The sequence below is a fragment of the Odocoileus virginianus genome, chromosome 19 (genome assembly GCF_023699985.2).
Source record: "Odocoileus virginianus isolate 20LAN1187 ecotype Illinois chromosome 19, Ovbor_1.2, whole genome shotgun sequence".
NCBI lineage: Eukaryota > Metazoa > Chordata > Mammalia > Artiodactyla > Cervidae > Odocoileus > Odocoileus virginianus.
Genome location: NC_069692.1, coordinates 24,709,503 through 24,727,449, shown reverse-complemented (window position 1 = coordinate 24,727,449; position 17,947 = coordinate 24,709,503). Strand labels below are relative to the sequence as shown.

Sequence of the window (17,947 nt, the reverse complement as noted above, 5' to 3'; positions counted from 1 at the left end):
TTTCATGGCTACAGTCACCATTGGAGTGATTTTGGACCCCAGGAAAATAAAATCTGTCAACTGTTTCCACTTTTTCCCCATCTATTTGCAGTGAAGTGATGGAACCAGATGCCATGATCTTAGTGTTTTGAATGTTGCATTTTAAGCCAGCTTTTTCACTTTTCTCTTTCACTTTCAAGAGGCTCTTTAGTTTTTCTTTGCTTTCTGCCATAAGGGTGGTGTCTAAGGTTATTGATATTTTTCCTGGCAGTCTTGAGCCTAGCTTGTGCTTCATCCAGCCTGGCTATTCACATGATGTTCTCTGCATGTAAGTTAAATAAGCAAGGTGACAATATACAGTAGTTCAGTGATTATTGATAAATGAATATGCTCATGTTATCTATAGTCCTACCAAGTAACAGAACATTTTTATCACCCCAGAAATTTTCTTATATCTCTGCCAAGTTACTCCCTGCTCTCTCCCCACTCCCAACAGTGCAACTACTATTCTGATTTATTTTACTTCAGATTAATTTTACCTGTCCTAGAACTTCATATAAATTGGATGCTAGAAAATGTTCTTTTTATGTCTGATTCTTTGGTTTAAAATAAAGTTGTTTAGATTAATCCATGTTGTTACATGTATCAGTAGTTCATTCCTTTTATTGCTGTGTAGAATTTCGTTATATAGATATGCCACAATTTGGTTATCCATTTTTCCTTTGATGGATATTTGACCTGTTTCCAGTTTGGAGGTCTTATAAGTAAAGATACTTCAAACATTCTTGTACAAACTTTTTTGTGACCATATGTTTTAATTTCTCTTGGATAAATATCTAATAGTACAATTACTGAACCATGGGGTAGGTGTATTTTTATAAGAAACTATCAAAGTATTTTCCAAAATATTTTCTTCTGAAAGCTCTTAATTTTCATTTTGTTCTGTGACCCATCTGGGATTAATTTTTGTATAGTGAGAGAAAATTATTCAACGTTAAATTTTTTCCATGTGGATTCCCAATTGTCCCAGCACCATTTGTTAAAAGATTTCTTTTCTCTCATTGAATTGATTGGGCACCTTGGTCAACAAACAATTGACAAAGAGAGATCATGTCTATTTCTGCAACTCAGTATTTTCTAGGGATTTTCTATATACATAATCATGTCATCTGTGAATAAAGTTTTATTTTTCCCTTTCCAACTTTTATGGCTTTTATTTTTTGCACTTTCTTGCACTGGTTATTGTAGCTAGTACAGTGTTAATTAGAAGTGATAAAGACTGACATCCTTGTTTTGTTTCTGATCATTGGGAGAAAGATGCTAGTCTTTCACTAGACTGTTATCTCTAGGTTTTTCATAGTTCAGTTCAGTTCAGTTCAGTCGCTCAGTTGTGTCCAACTCTTTGCGACCCCATGAATCACAGTACTCCAGGCCTCCCTGTCCATCACCAACTCCCAGAGTTTACTCAGACTCATGTCCATCGAGTCGGTGATGCCATCCAGCCATCTCTTAGTTATCCCTTATCAAATGTGGAAATTACTTTCTATTCTTATTTTGCTGAAAACTTTTACTGTGAATGATTTTGCAGTTTGCTTTTTATACATCTAGTGAAAGGGTCATATGATTTTTCTCATTTCTTCTGTTAACATGGTAAGTTACATTGTTTGATTTTCAAATGTTAACCAACATTGCATTCCTGATATAGGCCCCAGTCAATCTTGATGTAGTATCATTTTTCTATATTGCTTGATTCAACTTGCAAAGATTTCACTTAATTTTTGTGACTTTGTCCTTAAGCGATCTTGGTTTGTAATTTTCTTACAATGTCTTATTTTGGTATTATGGTTTTGTTTGACCTCATAAAATTAGTTGGGAAGATTCCTTCTATTTTCTGAAATACCTTGTATAAGAATAGTATTATTACCTCCTTAAATGTTTGATAGAGTTCAAATTTGATAGATGCCATATGGAACTGAAGTTTTCTTTAAGTATATAGTGTTTTTTAATTATGAATTCAGTTTATTTATAACAGAGATTTGGCTACTCAGATTATCTGTTTCTCTTGTGTCTTTAGAGATGTCCCCTCTTTCATCCCTGATACTAGTAAATTGTATTTGTGCTCTTTTTAAAACTATCAACCTACATGTCACTTTATAAATTTTATAGATATTAAAAAATAAGTCTTTATAAAAACTTTTATTTTCTATTTCATTGATTTCCACTTCATCTTTATTATTTCCTTCCTTCTACTAACGTAGGATTTAATCTGTTATTTTTTCCCTAGCTCTGGATGTTGGAAACTTAGATTATTGATTTTAAAACTTTAAATTTGTTTTTAAATGTAATATATTATGATTAAAAACTATGAAGTTCCCTTTAAACTGTGCTTTACCTGCATCCCACAGGTTTTGCCATTTTATATTTTCATTATCTTTCAACTAAAAATATTTTTTAAGTTCCCTATTCCCTAGTGGTTTCTTCTTAAATTTTGCTGACTTTTCTTTCTCCAGGTATTTTTCCCCTTCTCCTTTTTAGTAGCTACTGTATAGGTTAAAGTTATGTATTCTTAACTTACTACAGTCTATCATGAATTAGCATGAAAACATTTCACATGTAATATAAGATCCTACTACATAATGATTCCATTTGTCCCCCTTTGGGCTGAAGTTTTCATATATTTTATTTCTATGTGTGTTATGTAGCTCAGAATACATTGTTTCTGTTTCTCCTTTAAATAATCAATTTTCCTTTAAAGAAAATTAAGAAACAAGAAGCAATATATATTTATCCACATTTTTACCATTTCTAGTGCTTTTTAAAGTATGCTGGGAATTCTCTTAGCATATATTTGTCTGGAAAAGGCTTTATTTCACCACCACTGTTGAAGGATAGTTTCACTGGGTATAAAATTCTAGTTGGTTTATTTTTTTTAAGATTTATCTATTTACTTTTGGCTGTGCTGGGTCTTCATTGCTGTGCCTGGGCTTTCTCCAGTTTGGAGGCTGGGGACTGTAGTAGTTGTAGCTTGTGGGCTTCTCGTGTGGTGACTTCCTTGCTGCGGAGCTCAGGCTCTTGGGGGCGGTGCATGGGCTTAGAAGCTGTGAGCACTGGCTTGGTGGCTGTGGTGCGTGAGCTTCGTTGCTCCACGGCACATGGACTCTTCCTAGACTAGGGGCTGAACTCGTGTCTCCTGCATTGGCAGGGAGATCCTCAACCACTGGACCACCAGAGAAGCCTGATTTCATAGTTTCTAATGAGAATTGTTATCTTCATTCCTCTGTGCATAGTGTGTTATTTCTTAGGTTGTTTTTTCCCTTTTATCACTGGTTTTCAACCATTTGATAATATGCCCAAATGTGGTTTTCTTTGTATTCATTCTGCTTGGATTATTTTTTGTTTGTTCGTTTTAGATTCTTGAATCTGTCAGTTAATATTTTTCATCAGAATTGGAACATTTTTAGGCATTAGCCTTCAAATAGTTATTCTTGTCTGACTTCTCTCTCTCCTCCTTCTGTAATTCCAATAGAATGTTAGACCACTGGTCACCAAAACTCTATTTATTTATTTTTTCAGTTTTTTATTTTTAATAAACTTTTTTTAAGAGGAGTCTCAAGTTTATAGAAGATTTGTCAGATAATACTGAAAATTCTCATATGCTTCTTGTCCCCTCATAGTTGCCCCTGTCATTAACATCTTGCATTAATGTGGTAATAAATACCATTACAAGACAATTCGTAGGTATGCATATATATGTGTAGAGCTTCCCTGGTGGCTCAGCAATAAAGAATCTGCCTGCCAGTGCAGAAGACACAAGTTCAATCCCTGGATCGGGACGATCCCCTGGAGAAGGAAATGGCAATTCATTCCAGTATTCTTGCCTAGGAAATCCCATGGACAGAGTGGCCTGGCAGACTTTATACAGTCCATGGTGTCACAGAGTTGGACAAAACTTAGCAATTCAACACCAACAAATATATATGTGTAACTTTCCTTTTCTCCAAGTTCTCTGTATGCTTTAGTCCTTTGATAGCTGCTTTTCTGTGTTATAGTTAGAGAGAGGGTAAGTCAATAAGTAGGTTTGATCACTTTGTGATAACACCTTGTTTATTTAATATGTTTCACTGATGATGTTTTCCATAGTAGAAGTGTTATATAAAGATACAGAGAAGATTTTGTTCCATTGATCTAATATCTTTTTTTTGCAGTTTCTTTGTTTTTGAAAAGTATTTTATTTTCTCTTTTTTTTTTGCTTTTAAAGTACCTAAAGTATGTGCATGTTTGTTATGTGTTTCTTATGACAATTTATATTGTGCTTTGAATTCTCAGAAATTGTATTATTCTTGAGCAATTGGCTTCACTTGCCAAATTTAGGTTTTGTTTTTTTCCTTTCCAGGCCCAGCTTCAAAGGGAAAAAGAACAGGATCATATGAAGCTTCATGCAAAACTTGAAAAGCTTGATGTCTTAGAAAAAGAATGTTTTAAGCTTACAACAACTCAGAAAACTGCTGAGGTAAGCTTCAACTTATTTCTTTGAAGTGGTGATACCAGGAATAAATATTTAGTGTTATGTGTAATTACCCTGTATATGAATATGCAATAAAATTAGATTTGTAAAACTTCATTAATAGATTTTAGTAATCCAGATATGAGTTATTGCCTATAGATCACAGCATAAATGAGTTTGCTTTTTGATGTGAAATTGTAGTTTTACCTTCTTCTGCAGTGGTAGAATATTTTCATTTGTTAGGTGATTTACCTAAATGTTATTGAAAAGATAGCCTTTCACCACTTGCAAGTAAGTTACACCTATTCTAGATTCTATCCTGAAATGCCCTCTCCTTTTCCAACCAAATCCTATCCATTTTGTAGGATTCTCCCATTCCTGCTTTCTCTATGAAGCCTTCCGTGAGATTTCGAGTACTCAGGAAGTTCTCCCTTTGAGATAGTACTGTCTTCCTATTCCAAACTATACCATGGATATAAGATGAAATACTTTTGTATATAAGGTTATACATATATGTTCATGACCTGGGTCAAATCATATTGTTTCATGTATATTAGTCTTATTTCCCTGGTGGCTCAGATGGTAAAGAGTATGCCTGCAGTGCGATCCCTGGGTCAGGAAGATCCCCTGGAGAAGGAAATGGCAACCCACTCCAGTATTCTTACCTGGAAAATCCCATGGACAGGGGAGCGTGGCAGGCTACAGTCCATGGGGTCGCAAAGAGTCGGACATGACTGAGCGATTTCACTTTCACTTTTCCCTAAGTACAGCATAGTCTTTTATTGTAAGTTGTCCATATTTTGAATGAAATGTTGAGACCCAAGACTATATTGTTTGACCTTTTAGACCATTAAAACCTCCCAAATTTTCAGTATTATGATTTTTTTAATGAAATTAATAGAGCCTATGCATATACATTCTTTGCTTCTCCTTTGTCCTTCTTACATAAAGTAGGTAAAGAATCATACTAAGAAAGCCAAGGAAAACTTAGCATCTTTTGCCATTCCTTCTTCATACTTTCTGCTTTAATTTACCAAACTATTAAGAATCAAGACCCTGAGGGCTCTATTTGGAAAAGAAATAAAAGATATTTGGCTCTAGTTTTTGTTTAATAATCCCAGTTTTTCAATTCTTTTGTAGGATAAGATTAAACATTTAGAGGAAAAACTAAAGGAAGAGGAACATCAGCGTAAGCTCTTTCAAGATAAAGCTTCTCAGGTAAACAAAATACTATATTATCTGGCACTTTAAAATCACATATGTTTTATTATACTTTATTAACTGAAGCCTTACCCTGGACTCTAATTTCTGCTTCCTAACTTACCAGTTTTGTCTTCTTCTGCTGTAATAATGAAATCTCAGTAAATTAGCAAGTATATTCATAGACTTGGATATATTGCCAAAGACCTTTTGATCTTTTGAAATTCTGAGGAACATATATATATTCTCAGTTGAAAGAGCTCATGCTATCAATTGTTTTCAGTTTGAGATATAAAATAACTCATTCTGTTATAAACAGAAAATGATTGTAATTACCAGTAGACTTGGTGACTTTAACACAAAAAAAATAATATTTGGGATTTTCTTTTCTTCAAAAAAAAGCATTTTTATCTTTATCAACTGATGTATAATCCCTCATTATAATGTTTTTGAAGAAAAAGAAATTTGTTAAAATTCAAGTAATAGTAAAGGTTTTTTTTCACTATTACAGCTTCAAACTGGACTTGAAATCAATAGAATTTTAATGTCTTCAGTAACAAATCCAAGGCACTTCAAGGAAAAGAAGAAATCTTCAAAGGTATGCAAATACTTTATTCTTATTTGCTAGTGCTTAGTTCTTCATCCTTTTAGTAATTATACCTGTGCATTTCCAAAAAGAATTTGAAGATATTTATAATATAAGACATGAAATAATTCTATGAAATGGACCTAAAAACATAAGTCAAGTCATGATGGTTTGGGGCGTGAGGACAGAAAATTCCATAAAACCTAGGTTAAAGAAAGTAGCAGCATTTGAGCACAAAACCTAGCTTCTGAGTTTGCTTGACACCCAAAGCAAAAAGGAACATATAATGGGCAATACATCTAAATTTGTGAAATAACAATAAGCATTCTAGTTTTTCTAGAAAGGCAAACATGTTGCTAGTACTAAACTGTTAAAGAAATGTATTTTGGATAGTTTATAAAAGAAGCACGAAACAATACAATAGATACAACACAATAGATTCTGGAAGCAGTTTTATATAATACATGTACAATAAAAAGACAAGATATACTATTAAGTTATATTGTATTATAAATTACAATATTAAATTATAATTATAGTAATTTCTCTAGAGAAATTTTTTTTTATGCTAATATCCTTTGGACTTGCTTAAAGATTGGGGAATGAGTACTTTATAGCTTTACCAATAATAATTTGTTTTGATAAATTGATGTTTTGGATTTATTATATTAAACTTTTTTATTTATCATGGTAAAGAAAATGTTAGTCCCTTTTAATCTTATGATTCTGAAATTATAGTTTTGATGACCATTATTACTATTTATTCAATATGCATGTAGTGTTTCTGGGTACTATTTGCTCTATGAACCAAGCATGCTATTTGTGAATTCTGGCCACTGCTATAGGTTCACCCTGTGTATACAGTAATGGAGGAAACATTATACTTAACTTAAGCTAGTTGTTTATTCCATAAATAAGAATTCAGTAGTTTGGCTGCATTTTTCACACATTTTTTTCTTTCAAAGAATTTGCAAACTACAGTAATGAAGAATATTTTCCCAATGCAGTTTATGTTGATTTTTTTTAGTTTATTTCCTTCCTCAAGTATGTTTTGTGTCTTATCTCCACAGTAAGATTAGAAGCTGCAAAGCCAAATAGAGAATCACTATAAGTAATTTATACAAGTGGGAAAACACTGACTTGTTTTTGTACTTATGTTTTATGACATCCTTTGAAGAGCTGGTAGAAAAGATTTTTTAATAAGGTACAGGGAAAATCAAGGTAAAAGAAACAAAGGAAAGAAAAGGTAGCTCCTGGAAGAAAAGAAAAAATAATTGACAGCAAAACCACTTTATAAAAGCAGTTAGCTTAAGTTCCAAGTTCATAGATCTGTAAGTAATAATGCCTCCTTTTAAAGGTAGCAGAAGCACTAACGTTGAAGGTAGTATTTGGGTTTTTTTAAGAGACCTCTGTGAGATTCCTGCTTGTCTCACTGACACTTACTCCATATCCTGGACATAGTTCATTTAACTCATATGTCTTGATTTACATAGATTAGTACCTTTAGGTAGTTAAAAAGATAACACGGGAATTTACAGAGAAGTAGACAAAAGCACAAATATAAGACAGAGTGTGCTAAAAACTTAATAAAGGTATAAACAAAGTATTCAGGTGCTGTACACATAAAGAATATGTGAAAAGATCACACAAGAAGTTGTAAAGGCAGACTTGGAAAATGAGTGAGTATTGATAGAGATGAGGCGAGGTGTGTTACAGTCTGAGAGTATAGTTGATTTTTACATGAAACTATAAATAATTGTCCAGTCTTAGTACCATATGTGGAGAAGGAAATGGCAACCCACTCCAGTGTCCTTGCCTGGAGAATCCCAGGGACAGGGGAGCCTGGTGGGCTGCCGTCTGTGGGGTTGTGCAGAGTCGGACACGACTGAAGCAACTTAGCAGCAGCAGCAGCAGTACCATATGAGACTTGAAATTGAAAATATAGCTTGAAGTGACATTATGACTTCAAGGCCATGTTAAGAATTTGAACTTTTGTTCTATAAGTCATTGTGTACCATTGAAGGCTTATAGAGACATGATTAGAACTATGCTTCTAGATAGTAACCAACAACAGCATAAGGTGAGCTTGGAAGTAAAGAATCAGACTGAATATTGTAAGCAAGATAATGGAAGCCTGTCCTGTGAGGTTTTCATTATTCTTTTGAAAGGATAGATTGTAATTATCAGTCAGAAATCTCATTCAGTATAGTGACTAAAAAAATTACATTTCTTTTGTTCTAATTTAACTGCTTAAAATAGACTTTGATCAGACCATCATTTTCTATTACTTGAAATTATCATTCCTAAGGTACAGAGCTTGAATGATTGTCCAGCATCACCAAGAAAATCTGAGTGAATAAGAACTGACTCACAAACTTGTGATATCTCTACCTCTGAGTCATTTAATTTTTTTAATTAAAAAAATTAATGTTTATAATAGTTAAGATATCTAAATTATCCTTTGAAATTGGGAATATTTTTTTCCTTTTATTATGGAATATGTTCAGCTTATTGATTATTCTCTTGCTAAAGTGTTAAATAGAGTGACCAATTCACCCCAGTTTGCCTATGACTTTACTGGTTTTAGAACTGAAGATCCTGTATCATGGGCAGATTGAGACAATTGGTCACCCTAATTCAATCCATCCAGCAAAAATAGTGAAATAATTTACTTTTAAGAATGTAGCTTGGCAGTGTCTTTTTAAAAATGATTCACGAAGGAGTACATATTGGTTTGGCCAAAGAGTTCATTCTGGTTTTTCCATAAAATGTTACTGAAAAACCTGAGCAAATTTTTGGCCAACCTAATATAACAAAAAATGTCTGCTCAAAGGATAATAATGACATTAACACTGGAGTACTCACCACACAGCTTAAGAAAATAGAACATTACCAGCACTGTTAAGGCCCAGCGTGTACCTTTCTTTAATTGTATTCCCTCCATCCAAGGAGTAACCACAATTCTGACTTTGTTTTCATCATTCTCCTGGTTTAAAAAAAAAAAATTACTTTGCCAAATAAGTATTTATGAGAAATATATTTGTTAGGTTTACACTTGAACTTTATATAAATGGACTTACTCTATTTGTGTTCTTCAGCAGCTTTCTTTTCCACTCAACATTAAGTTTATGAGATTCTTCCAATTGATGCATATATGAATGGTTCACTGCTTTTTACTGCTAAAAATTTCTTTTGCCCTTGTCCTTTCAGTGATCATTTGGTTTGTTTCTCACTTTTTGTTATTATAAACAACACTGTTATGAACATTCTTGTACATGCCTCATGGTGTAAGTGTTCAGGAGTTTCTCTGAGATACTGGGCCATAAGTGTCATGCACCTTAGCTTTACAAGATGTTATTCAAAGTGACTGGACCAGTTTATGTTCCAGTCAGCAGTTACCATTCTTCCATATCCTAACCATGTGCCTTTTTTTGTTTGTTTTTTGTTTTTCACGTTTTATTTTGAAAAATTATAGATTAGAGATGATAAAAAAAAATATAAAGGGAGGTCCCATGTATCTTTTGGAGAAGGCAATGGCAACGCACTCCAGTACTAGTGCCTGGAAAATCCTGTGGACGGAGGAGCCTGGTAGGCTGCAGTCCATGAGGTCACGAAGAGTTGAACGCAACTGAGCGACTTCACTTTCACTTTTCACTTTCATGCATTGGAGAAGGAAATGGCAATCCACTCCAGTGTTCTTGCCTGGAGAATCCCAGGGACAGGGGAGCCTGGTGGGCTGCCATCTATGGGGTCGCACAGAGTTGGACACAATTGAAGAGACTTAGCAGCAGCAACAGCAACATATACCTTTAACAAGCTTCCCCCAATGTAACATCTTTCATAAATATAATAAAGTCCAGGAAATTGAAATTGGTACAATATACAGAGCTTATGGAGATTTCAACAGTTTTTTATTCACTTAGTTGTATGTGTATATGCATATTTGTGTGATCATATACAGTTTTATCACATGTGTAGATTCTTGTAACCATCACCACTATGAAGATACAGAACTATTCCACTACTATAAGGTTCCTTCATGTTATCCCTTTGTGTTATGAGTTACACATCATCCTCCCTAACCCTTAGCAACTTATAATCTGTTTACCATCTCTATAATTTTATTTCAGGAATGTTATATAAATGTAATCATATAGTATATAACCTTTTGAGAGGCTTGTTTCACTCAGCCAATCCATCCAAGTATTGATGCATTTTTAAAAGTTTCTCTGTAGTATCCCATGTTAGGGATGTACCACAGTTTAACCATTTACCCGATGAAGGAGATTTGAGTTGTTTTCAGTGTTGCTGTTGTTTAGTTGCTAAGTTGTGTCCAACTCTTTTGCAACCCCATGGACTATATAGCCCACCAGGTTCCTCTGTCCATGGGATTTCAGTTTCAGTAGTTGTAGTTTAGTTGCTAAGTTGTGTCTGACTCTTGTGACCCCATGGACGATAGCCCTCCAGGTTCCTCTGTCCATGGGATTCTGCAGGCAAGAATTCTGGAGTGGATTGCCATTTCCTTTTCCAGGGGATCTTCCCAACCCAGGAATCGAACCCGAGTCTCCTGCATTGCAGTCAGATTCTTTATTGACCGAGCTACAAGGGAAGCTACCTCAATTTTAGGCTATCACAAATAAAGCAGTTATAAACTTTGTATACAGGTTTTTGTGTGAACATATTTTTCATTTCCCTGGGGTAAGTATCTAATAGTGAAATCTCTGAGTCATATGATAGCTATCAATAAATCTTTAATTTTACAAGAAACTTCCAAACTGTCTGCCAAAGTGGCTGCATTATTTTGTGTATGAGCAATCTGGCTTCTCCACTTCCTTGTTAGCATTTGGTGTTTTTTTTTAACCATTCTAACAGGTGTAAAGTGATATTTCATTGTAACTTGCATTTCCTAATGTGTAATGATGTTAATTTGATAAATGTCTTTTAAAATATTTTTTGTTTACTTTTCCCCTTGTCAATATTTAGAAAACTAAATGTTTAAAGAGAGGACCATCTCAGCAAATTTGTTCAAAATTTGGAACACTGCCTATTATGGCTGAGAAGGTGAGAAGGGAAAAATGAGGATACTTGTTCAGATAAATTCATGCTTTGATGTAAGTGCTATTTAAATGCCATCAGTTATTTAAAATCATTCTCAGCTATTTCTTTTCCCCCAAAGTCTGCCAGAGCAAGCCATTCTGCGAATGCAAGTACACAAAACCTCCAAACAGTGCCACATTATGGGCCACATATCCTTCAGAAACCAGCTGAAGTTACTGAGTTTAGATGTCTCTACAAGCCTTCTAGAACAACTTCTCAATGTAAAGCGGTACCTTCTGACTCAGAAAAGTCCATTTCTATTTGCAACAATTTGTCTGAACTTTTGATGGCAATGCAAGATGAGCTAGACCAAATGACTAGGTAAGTATTTATCACAAGAAGGAGCAAGACAAATTTAGGTATCTTTTTTTCTTCTCAGTCTTTCAAAGAATATCACTTACAAATTCCTAAAAGCCTTACTTAGCCTTTTGAACTTATTTTGATCTGAAGATTACTTTTTTCTATTTAAAGTGTTTCTGTATTCCCAAGATCTGAACTGATAGACAAATATTTCTGTCATTCTAACAAATGGGGTCTGGTGACCTTAAATTATAATTCACAAATGCTTTTCTAAGATAGATTCTTCTTCTGCTTTTTATAATCTTTTCAGGTAAGTGAATGATTTCATTTGACAAATAGGAATGCAATTTCTTGTTTTCCGTTCTGGCTGGTCTGCATTGCATGTTTGAAGCATCCATATACTTCAAAGATTCTGTATGGGATACATATTTTAAGCTTTAAGTTTAAATATCTTTTCAACAAATATTCCAGAAAATATGTGACTTGGGTGGCCAACTAGTTGAACTAAGACCTCATAGAAGATATACTAGTTATATTAGCAGTGGTTTTTTTTGAGCAAGCTATCACCAAATCTAGGAATTTCTCGGGCAAATACTTCTATAGCTGAAATTCTTCCAAAGAATCTACATTAAGAATTCCAAACTTGGAATAAAAAAGAGTCCCTTAATGCCTCTAGCTAAGGACATCAGAATATTTTACTACATTTAACTATAAACACTAAGAATTCAGACTTTTTTAAGATTCTTTGAGATCCTAAGTCTGAGATATTTCTAAATATATCTAATCTCAAATCATAACAGCCTGTTTATAATTACCATAGATTTAATTTGATAACTCTACAAAAAGAAGCTGTCTTTGAAGGTTAATATTTAACTCTGATTAAAATTTATGATTGAGCAGAATATTGTTTAATTGTGACAAAGATTAATATATTATATATATATAATATATTGTGTATATATATATAGTTTGTATACTATAAACTGTAATAGTGCTTGATACTTGCTTTTCTTTCATAGGGAGTACCAAGACCTGCTGAATCAAATGAAAGAAACTGAAAGCCAATCAGTCTGTGAAGATATAGAATGTGAACTAGAGCGTTTAGTCAAGAAAATGGAAATTAAAGGAGAACAAATCTCCAAACTAATGCAGCATCAAGATAGCGTAAGAAAGTTTTAGTAAAAAATTTTAATAAAAAGATAATATATCTGGATTCAATGTTACATTTCTCTAGACCTTCCAAATTTAAGGCCTGATTGTGTGGCTTAGTGAAAAGATGATAGATAGGAGTCACTTAGACTTACGACAAAATAGAATCATCTGTACATTGAAATAACATGGTCTGCTACATAATACTCAATATAATATAAAGAAAAGGGAACAAAGAAATTTAGTTATGGGGAATTCTCTGGCTGTCCAGTGGTTAGAGCTCTGTGCTTTCATTGCTGGGGCCCAGGTTCAGTCTTTGGTTGGGGAACTAAGATCCTACAAGCCACACGGCACAGCCAAAGGGAGAAAAAAAAGAGAAAGTTTAGTTATGTATTCAGAAGTAACTTTAGGAAAATTAAGAGGTAGGCTAAATTTGCTTTACAGCTCTCCCAGCTGTCCTTTTAGCATTCTTTTCTTCTTGTCCCTCTCTTTCCTAATGCCTTACTGAAGCCCCTTAGGTCAACAGGTGTCTATCTTATATATAAACCTGGCTCCTCAAGCATACCCATCTCTAAAACCACTATTTCCAGTTTCTCAGAACAAGCCATGCTGTGTTTTTTCCTTGGGGACCTATGCTTAGCTCACTCTAGTGGAGGTGATGAGGAGGACTCTATCCTTGTGTATAAATTCATAATAACTAAGAATGGCATAACAATCTTAATGTTTTGACAAAAAAATCATGGAATATTATATTTCATCCCAAGACAATGAATTCACTCTTAGGACTGTTATGCTCCTGGAAAAGAAAGCAGAGGGAATCTTTCCAGGAACCCTCAGGTCATATCATGTAGCTATCTGCTAATGGAATTATCAGCATTCATATAAGTTGGTAATATATTAACCTCACAATTAAGCCTTCCCCACTTTTATAGGAAAGTAATAAAGAAAGACAGAAGGAAATGAAATTTTGAAGCAAACATTTTCACTTAACTGGCTTTTAAAGCTATAGTAAGTAAGCTTTCTGTATGATTGTGTTAGGGTGAAAATTATGTAACTTGTATACTTTCTTAGAATCACATAGGAGAAACCTAAAAGGAATAGAAGAGTAGTCATATTTTTTAAATTTAGGCAGTATGTACATAAATTATATTTTGAAAATATTATATATATATAATTTATAATAGCTATAGAAGTAAATTGCTATAGAAGTAAAAATTTTTAAGAATTTTTAGGTAAACATAACACCAGATACTTTGCCAGTGTCTGGACCAGCTCTACCAATCAGGTTATGCTTAAGTGAAATAGATTAAGTAATGTGGGGAATTCCCTGGCGGTCCATTGGTCAGGATTCCACTTCCTCAGTAGGGTATATGGGTTCCGTCCATGATTGGGGAATTGAGAGCCCACAAGCCATGTAATGAGGCCAAAATAAATAATTTTTTAAAAGATTCAGTAATGGACTAGACTTGGAAGAAAAGGGTTTAACTAGTTTATAGATTTTGTTTTGTTTAATTCCGTCAACCCAATCATTACTAGAAACTCCTCAATGAGATAAGGTTATTTATTCCTTTGCCTTTAAAAACAAAACAAAACTAGCTACTTTAAATTCAGGAATACTTTAAAGAAAAAATATAGACTCTATAAACTTGATGTTCACTCCTAGCACCATATTTTTGCTTTGTTGTTAATGTCACCAGAAAGGTCCTTCTCTCTCCTCCATGTTCTCCTGATTTTTCCCATGTCTTATCTTACAAAAACAAACATTTCTTTCTCTCAGCTTCTCCAGCCCACATCGATCTTGTCCTCCTTTATCCTTCTTAGACATACACTTTTTGTCCTACTCAAAGTTATTCTGGCTTGAATTATTCTCTAGCTGTCACATATATGCTTTTTTTTCTTTAATAATAAGAGCAATAAGCTCCTTGAAAGCAATGATTGTTTTATTCATTATGTTTCTGTATAAATATCTCAGTGTTAGGCATGCAATAAGTATTCAATAAATAAAGACTTACCAAACTTTTTAATTTCATGTAATCTTGAAACCATCAATCCAATCCTCTATTATAAGGTACATTTTAAGTATATTTTTGACTGAAATATTAGATTTTTTTCTTTCCAGGTCCGCAAACTGCAGCAAACAGTTCAGAATTCAAAGATGAGTGAAACTTCAGCTATTCAGCAAGAAGATAGCAACTGTAAAGGAACAAAGAATATAAAAAATAGCCCCAGAAAATGTCTGCTAACTAACTCTCTTCAGAAGAACAGCAACTTTCGTCCAATACGAGTCCATAATCTTCAGATGAAATTGAGACAAGATGATATTATGTGGGAACAGTAACACAATAGCAAAACTATCATCTTGAATGAACTTTGTCAATGAGATCTTGAACTGTCTAAAGTGGTTTTAATTTAATAACCTTTATGAAATTTTGAATTATGTTTCTAGCCTCTATAAAGTATCAAATTGTATTTTAAAATGAATGCCTAATGATCTCCTAAGAAACCCAAATAATAAATGATTGCTTTCCTATTCTTTTTTATTGACTAAAATACCTCAGCATACCGTATTTTAGAAACATTGTTCACTTTGCAGATACATTAAGCTAAGTTTAAAACATTATACTAGACTGATGATATTTAAAATTGAGTTGAATTTGAGATATAATGGCCATTCCACTTTTTCATTTAGTAGGCTTGTAACCTTAAGAAGCTTATATAAAGAACAAATATAAAATTAACAGAGTATGGACAGGTCTTTTAACTTTTCTTGTGCTTCTTCCCTGTCTTGTTTTAGATCTGGGGAATGTTTTTCTTCTTTGGAAAGGGAAAAGCTTTGTGAAGAGGCCTTTAGTCCGTTTTTAATGTGACAATTATGAATAGGAACTCATAGTAAACTAACTTTTAGATGACAGTAATCCAACTATGAAAGCCTTTCTCTGCTATTCCCATTCTCTTTTATAAATTTAGCTCTTGTTTTTTTTTTTTAAATCTGACTCCTTTACAACTATATGTTTATGCTTTGATTAGTGATGCCATAAGATATTTCTTTGTACATATATGCTTTATAGTGAATTTATGTTTGTTGACCTGTCTTTCCAGAAACGTGTGGAAACTAGTACAACTCTACTGAACTTACTTTGTTTCTCACCAGAATCCTTTGGGGCAACTAGAGAATTGGAGTCATCACCTGAAGTAGAACTAGAAGACTGACACAAAAGGCGTAACAGAAGGGAGGAGCTCAGAAGATAAGATAGCAATTTAAAAAATGGTGATTCTAAAAGGACAGTTTTGGAGGTGCATCTTTATCTATAGCTGGGGGATAGTCAAGCTATAGGTATGGAAGAATAAAAAGATCAAGATCTTGGGGAACCAGGAAAAGCAATTTTTTAAAAGGTAGTCTTTATATCCTCTTAGGAAATCCCAAAGAGTGTATGTAGGAGAAAGAGAGTAATTGTGGGTTGTCTGTGAGGGAAGGAGAAAAACTATAATTCATTCTTATGAAGAGAAAAAGAGGTGCTTCTTGAAGACCTCTCCATACCTGAAGTGAAGATATGATTGAAAATGGGCAGATTTATACTTGGAATTGTCCTTGAAAGTAACTAATGACTTAAATAAACATGTCTTTCTCTCTGGTTTAAATGTTGTCCTTCACCCACTTTCACTCCCTTATTCCTTAACAGCTCCTTCAACCCAAGAGATGCTCCACAGATTGCTTTATCTAAACTCAGTTTCATCACCTTACCTATTTTTCGACTTTATCTTTTCTCAAGAATGTGAGTGCCATAGTTTATACTTGGCAAAAAACTCACCAGGATATGCCTTTGTTTTCTATGCACTTAAGATGGTGGCTGAATATTTTTAATTTATCAGTTGTAAAGTCATTACTTGTGGAAATGTTTTACTAAAACAAATTACCATAAAAAATTAAAATCACTTAAGGAACACTTGAATATTTTAACTAAGAATTGTGAATTTTCTTGCAAAATCAGTGCAATGTAGTAGAAAAAACATAAATCTCAGAAATAGGAGACTTGGGTTCACGTTGATTCTGCCACTTAGTAGTTTAGACAATCAAATAACTTTTTGGAGCCTCTGTTTCTCATTTGTAAAGCTGGGATTGTATTACTACCTACGTCATAGGGTTGTTGTGAGATTAGATAAAATAACATGTCTAAGCACCCAGCAGAAGGATTGGCACTGAATAAAAACTCAGTAAATGTTATATCTGAGCAGCCAAAAAGAGAAAAAATTGTCATAGATCCTGAGTTTGCAGGGGTTAAAGCCTGAAAGCAAGAACCAAAAGGTACTCTTCATAGAAGTGAGAATATTCTACATTTTCTTTTTTTTTTTTCTTTTTCTTTTTTTCTTTTTCTATGTGCCTAGGATGAAATTGCTTTGATTTGTTCCCTGGCTCAGGTTTCTAGTGGGGGTTGGGTAAAGAATACAATCCTTCCATGATGTGGAAATATGTACTCATATAGCAACTTGATTTGAAGTTTGTTTGGGTTGTTGGGGTGACATGTATTAGGAAAGACGATAAAGAATGGTCTCCTGTTGCTCCATCACAATTACTGAACTGAAAATGTGTCTCTGCTCACAGACTGCTGCTTGCCTTTGACTCCTCAGGGGGTGGAGCAAACAATTTCCTTCCTGGATGGGGCTGTCTATGGTCAGTGTACAAGAGTTGCTGTAGCAACCCCGCAGCTGTGCTCTGCCTAGCAGAAACTCGGTAGGATATCACAGAGTTTGTTCACTTAAGTGAAAAACAGGTTTGTTTGTTTTTTATTTAATCAGAAATTGAAAAAATTGAAATTAGAACTTTTATCCAAGACAGGTTGATGAAACTGTGAAACTAGAAAGTTTGAGTGTTTGAAGAAGTAGGTATTGTGACTATATTAATCCTGGAAATAGTAGTTGGAATCTTGAATTAACTGTATTTGTGTGGGTCATTGGTAACATGACCATTTTTATGAAGTTGTAGCTAAAGATAGGAAGATTGGAGGGAAATGCCCTATTTTCAACAGTACAAGGTTAAAGGAGATATTTAATACAGTGTGCTAACTGGCTGGGATGGTATGCTTGAAAATTATTTTTTAGTTATATGTAAAGCTTTCTTCCTTTAAAAATAAAAT

At 33.8% G+C, this 17,947-nt stretch overlaps 1 protein-coding gene across 4 annotated transcripts in view; it reads left to right on the top strand.

Annotated features, from left to right (window-relative positions):
* Nucleotides 1–16,454, top strand: part of CEP57L1 (centrosomal protein 57 like 1) — a 75,025-nt gene extending 58,571 nt beyond the window's left edge. For 3 of the 4 annotated variants that reach the window (XM_020876611.2, XM_020876612.2, XM_020876613.2), the window contains 7 exons: nucleotides 4,373–4,489; nucleotides 5,624–5,701; nucleotides 6,195–6,281; nucleotides 11,253–11,330; nucleotides 11,446–11,687; nucleotides 12,686–12,830; nucleotides 14,935–16,454. In XM_020876611.2, the coding sequence (XP_020732270.1) occupies nucleotides 4,373–4,489; nucleotides 5,624–5,701; nucleotides 6,195–6,281; nucleotides 11,253–11,330; nucleotides 11,446–11,687; nucleotides 12,686–12,830; nucleotides 14,935–15,153 (966 nt within the window). In that variant the 3' untranslated portion in view covers nucleotides 15,154–16,454. The remainder of the gene's footprint in view (nucleotides 1–4,372; nucleotides 4,490–5,623; nucleotides 5,702–6,194; nucleotides 6,282–11,252; nucleotides 11,331–11,445; nucleotides 11,688–12,685; nucleotides 12,831–14,934) is intronic. The other variant, XM_070449997.1, reaches the window with a different exon arrangement.
* The last annotated feature ends 1,493 nt before the right edge of the window (nucleotides 16,455–17,947 follow it).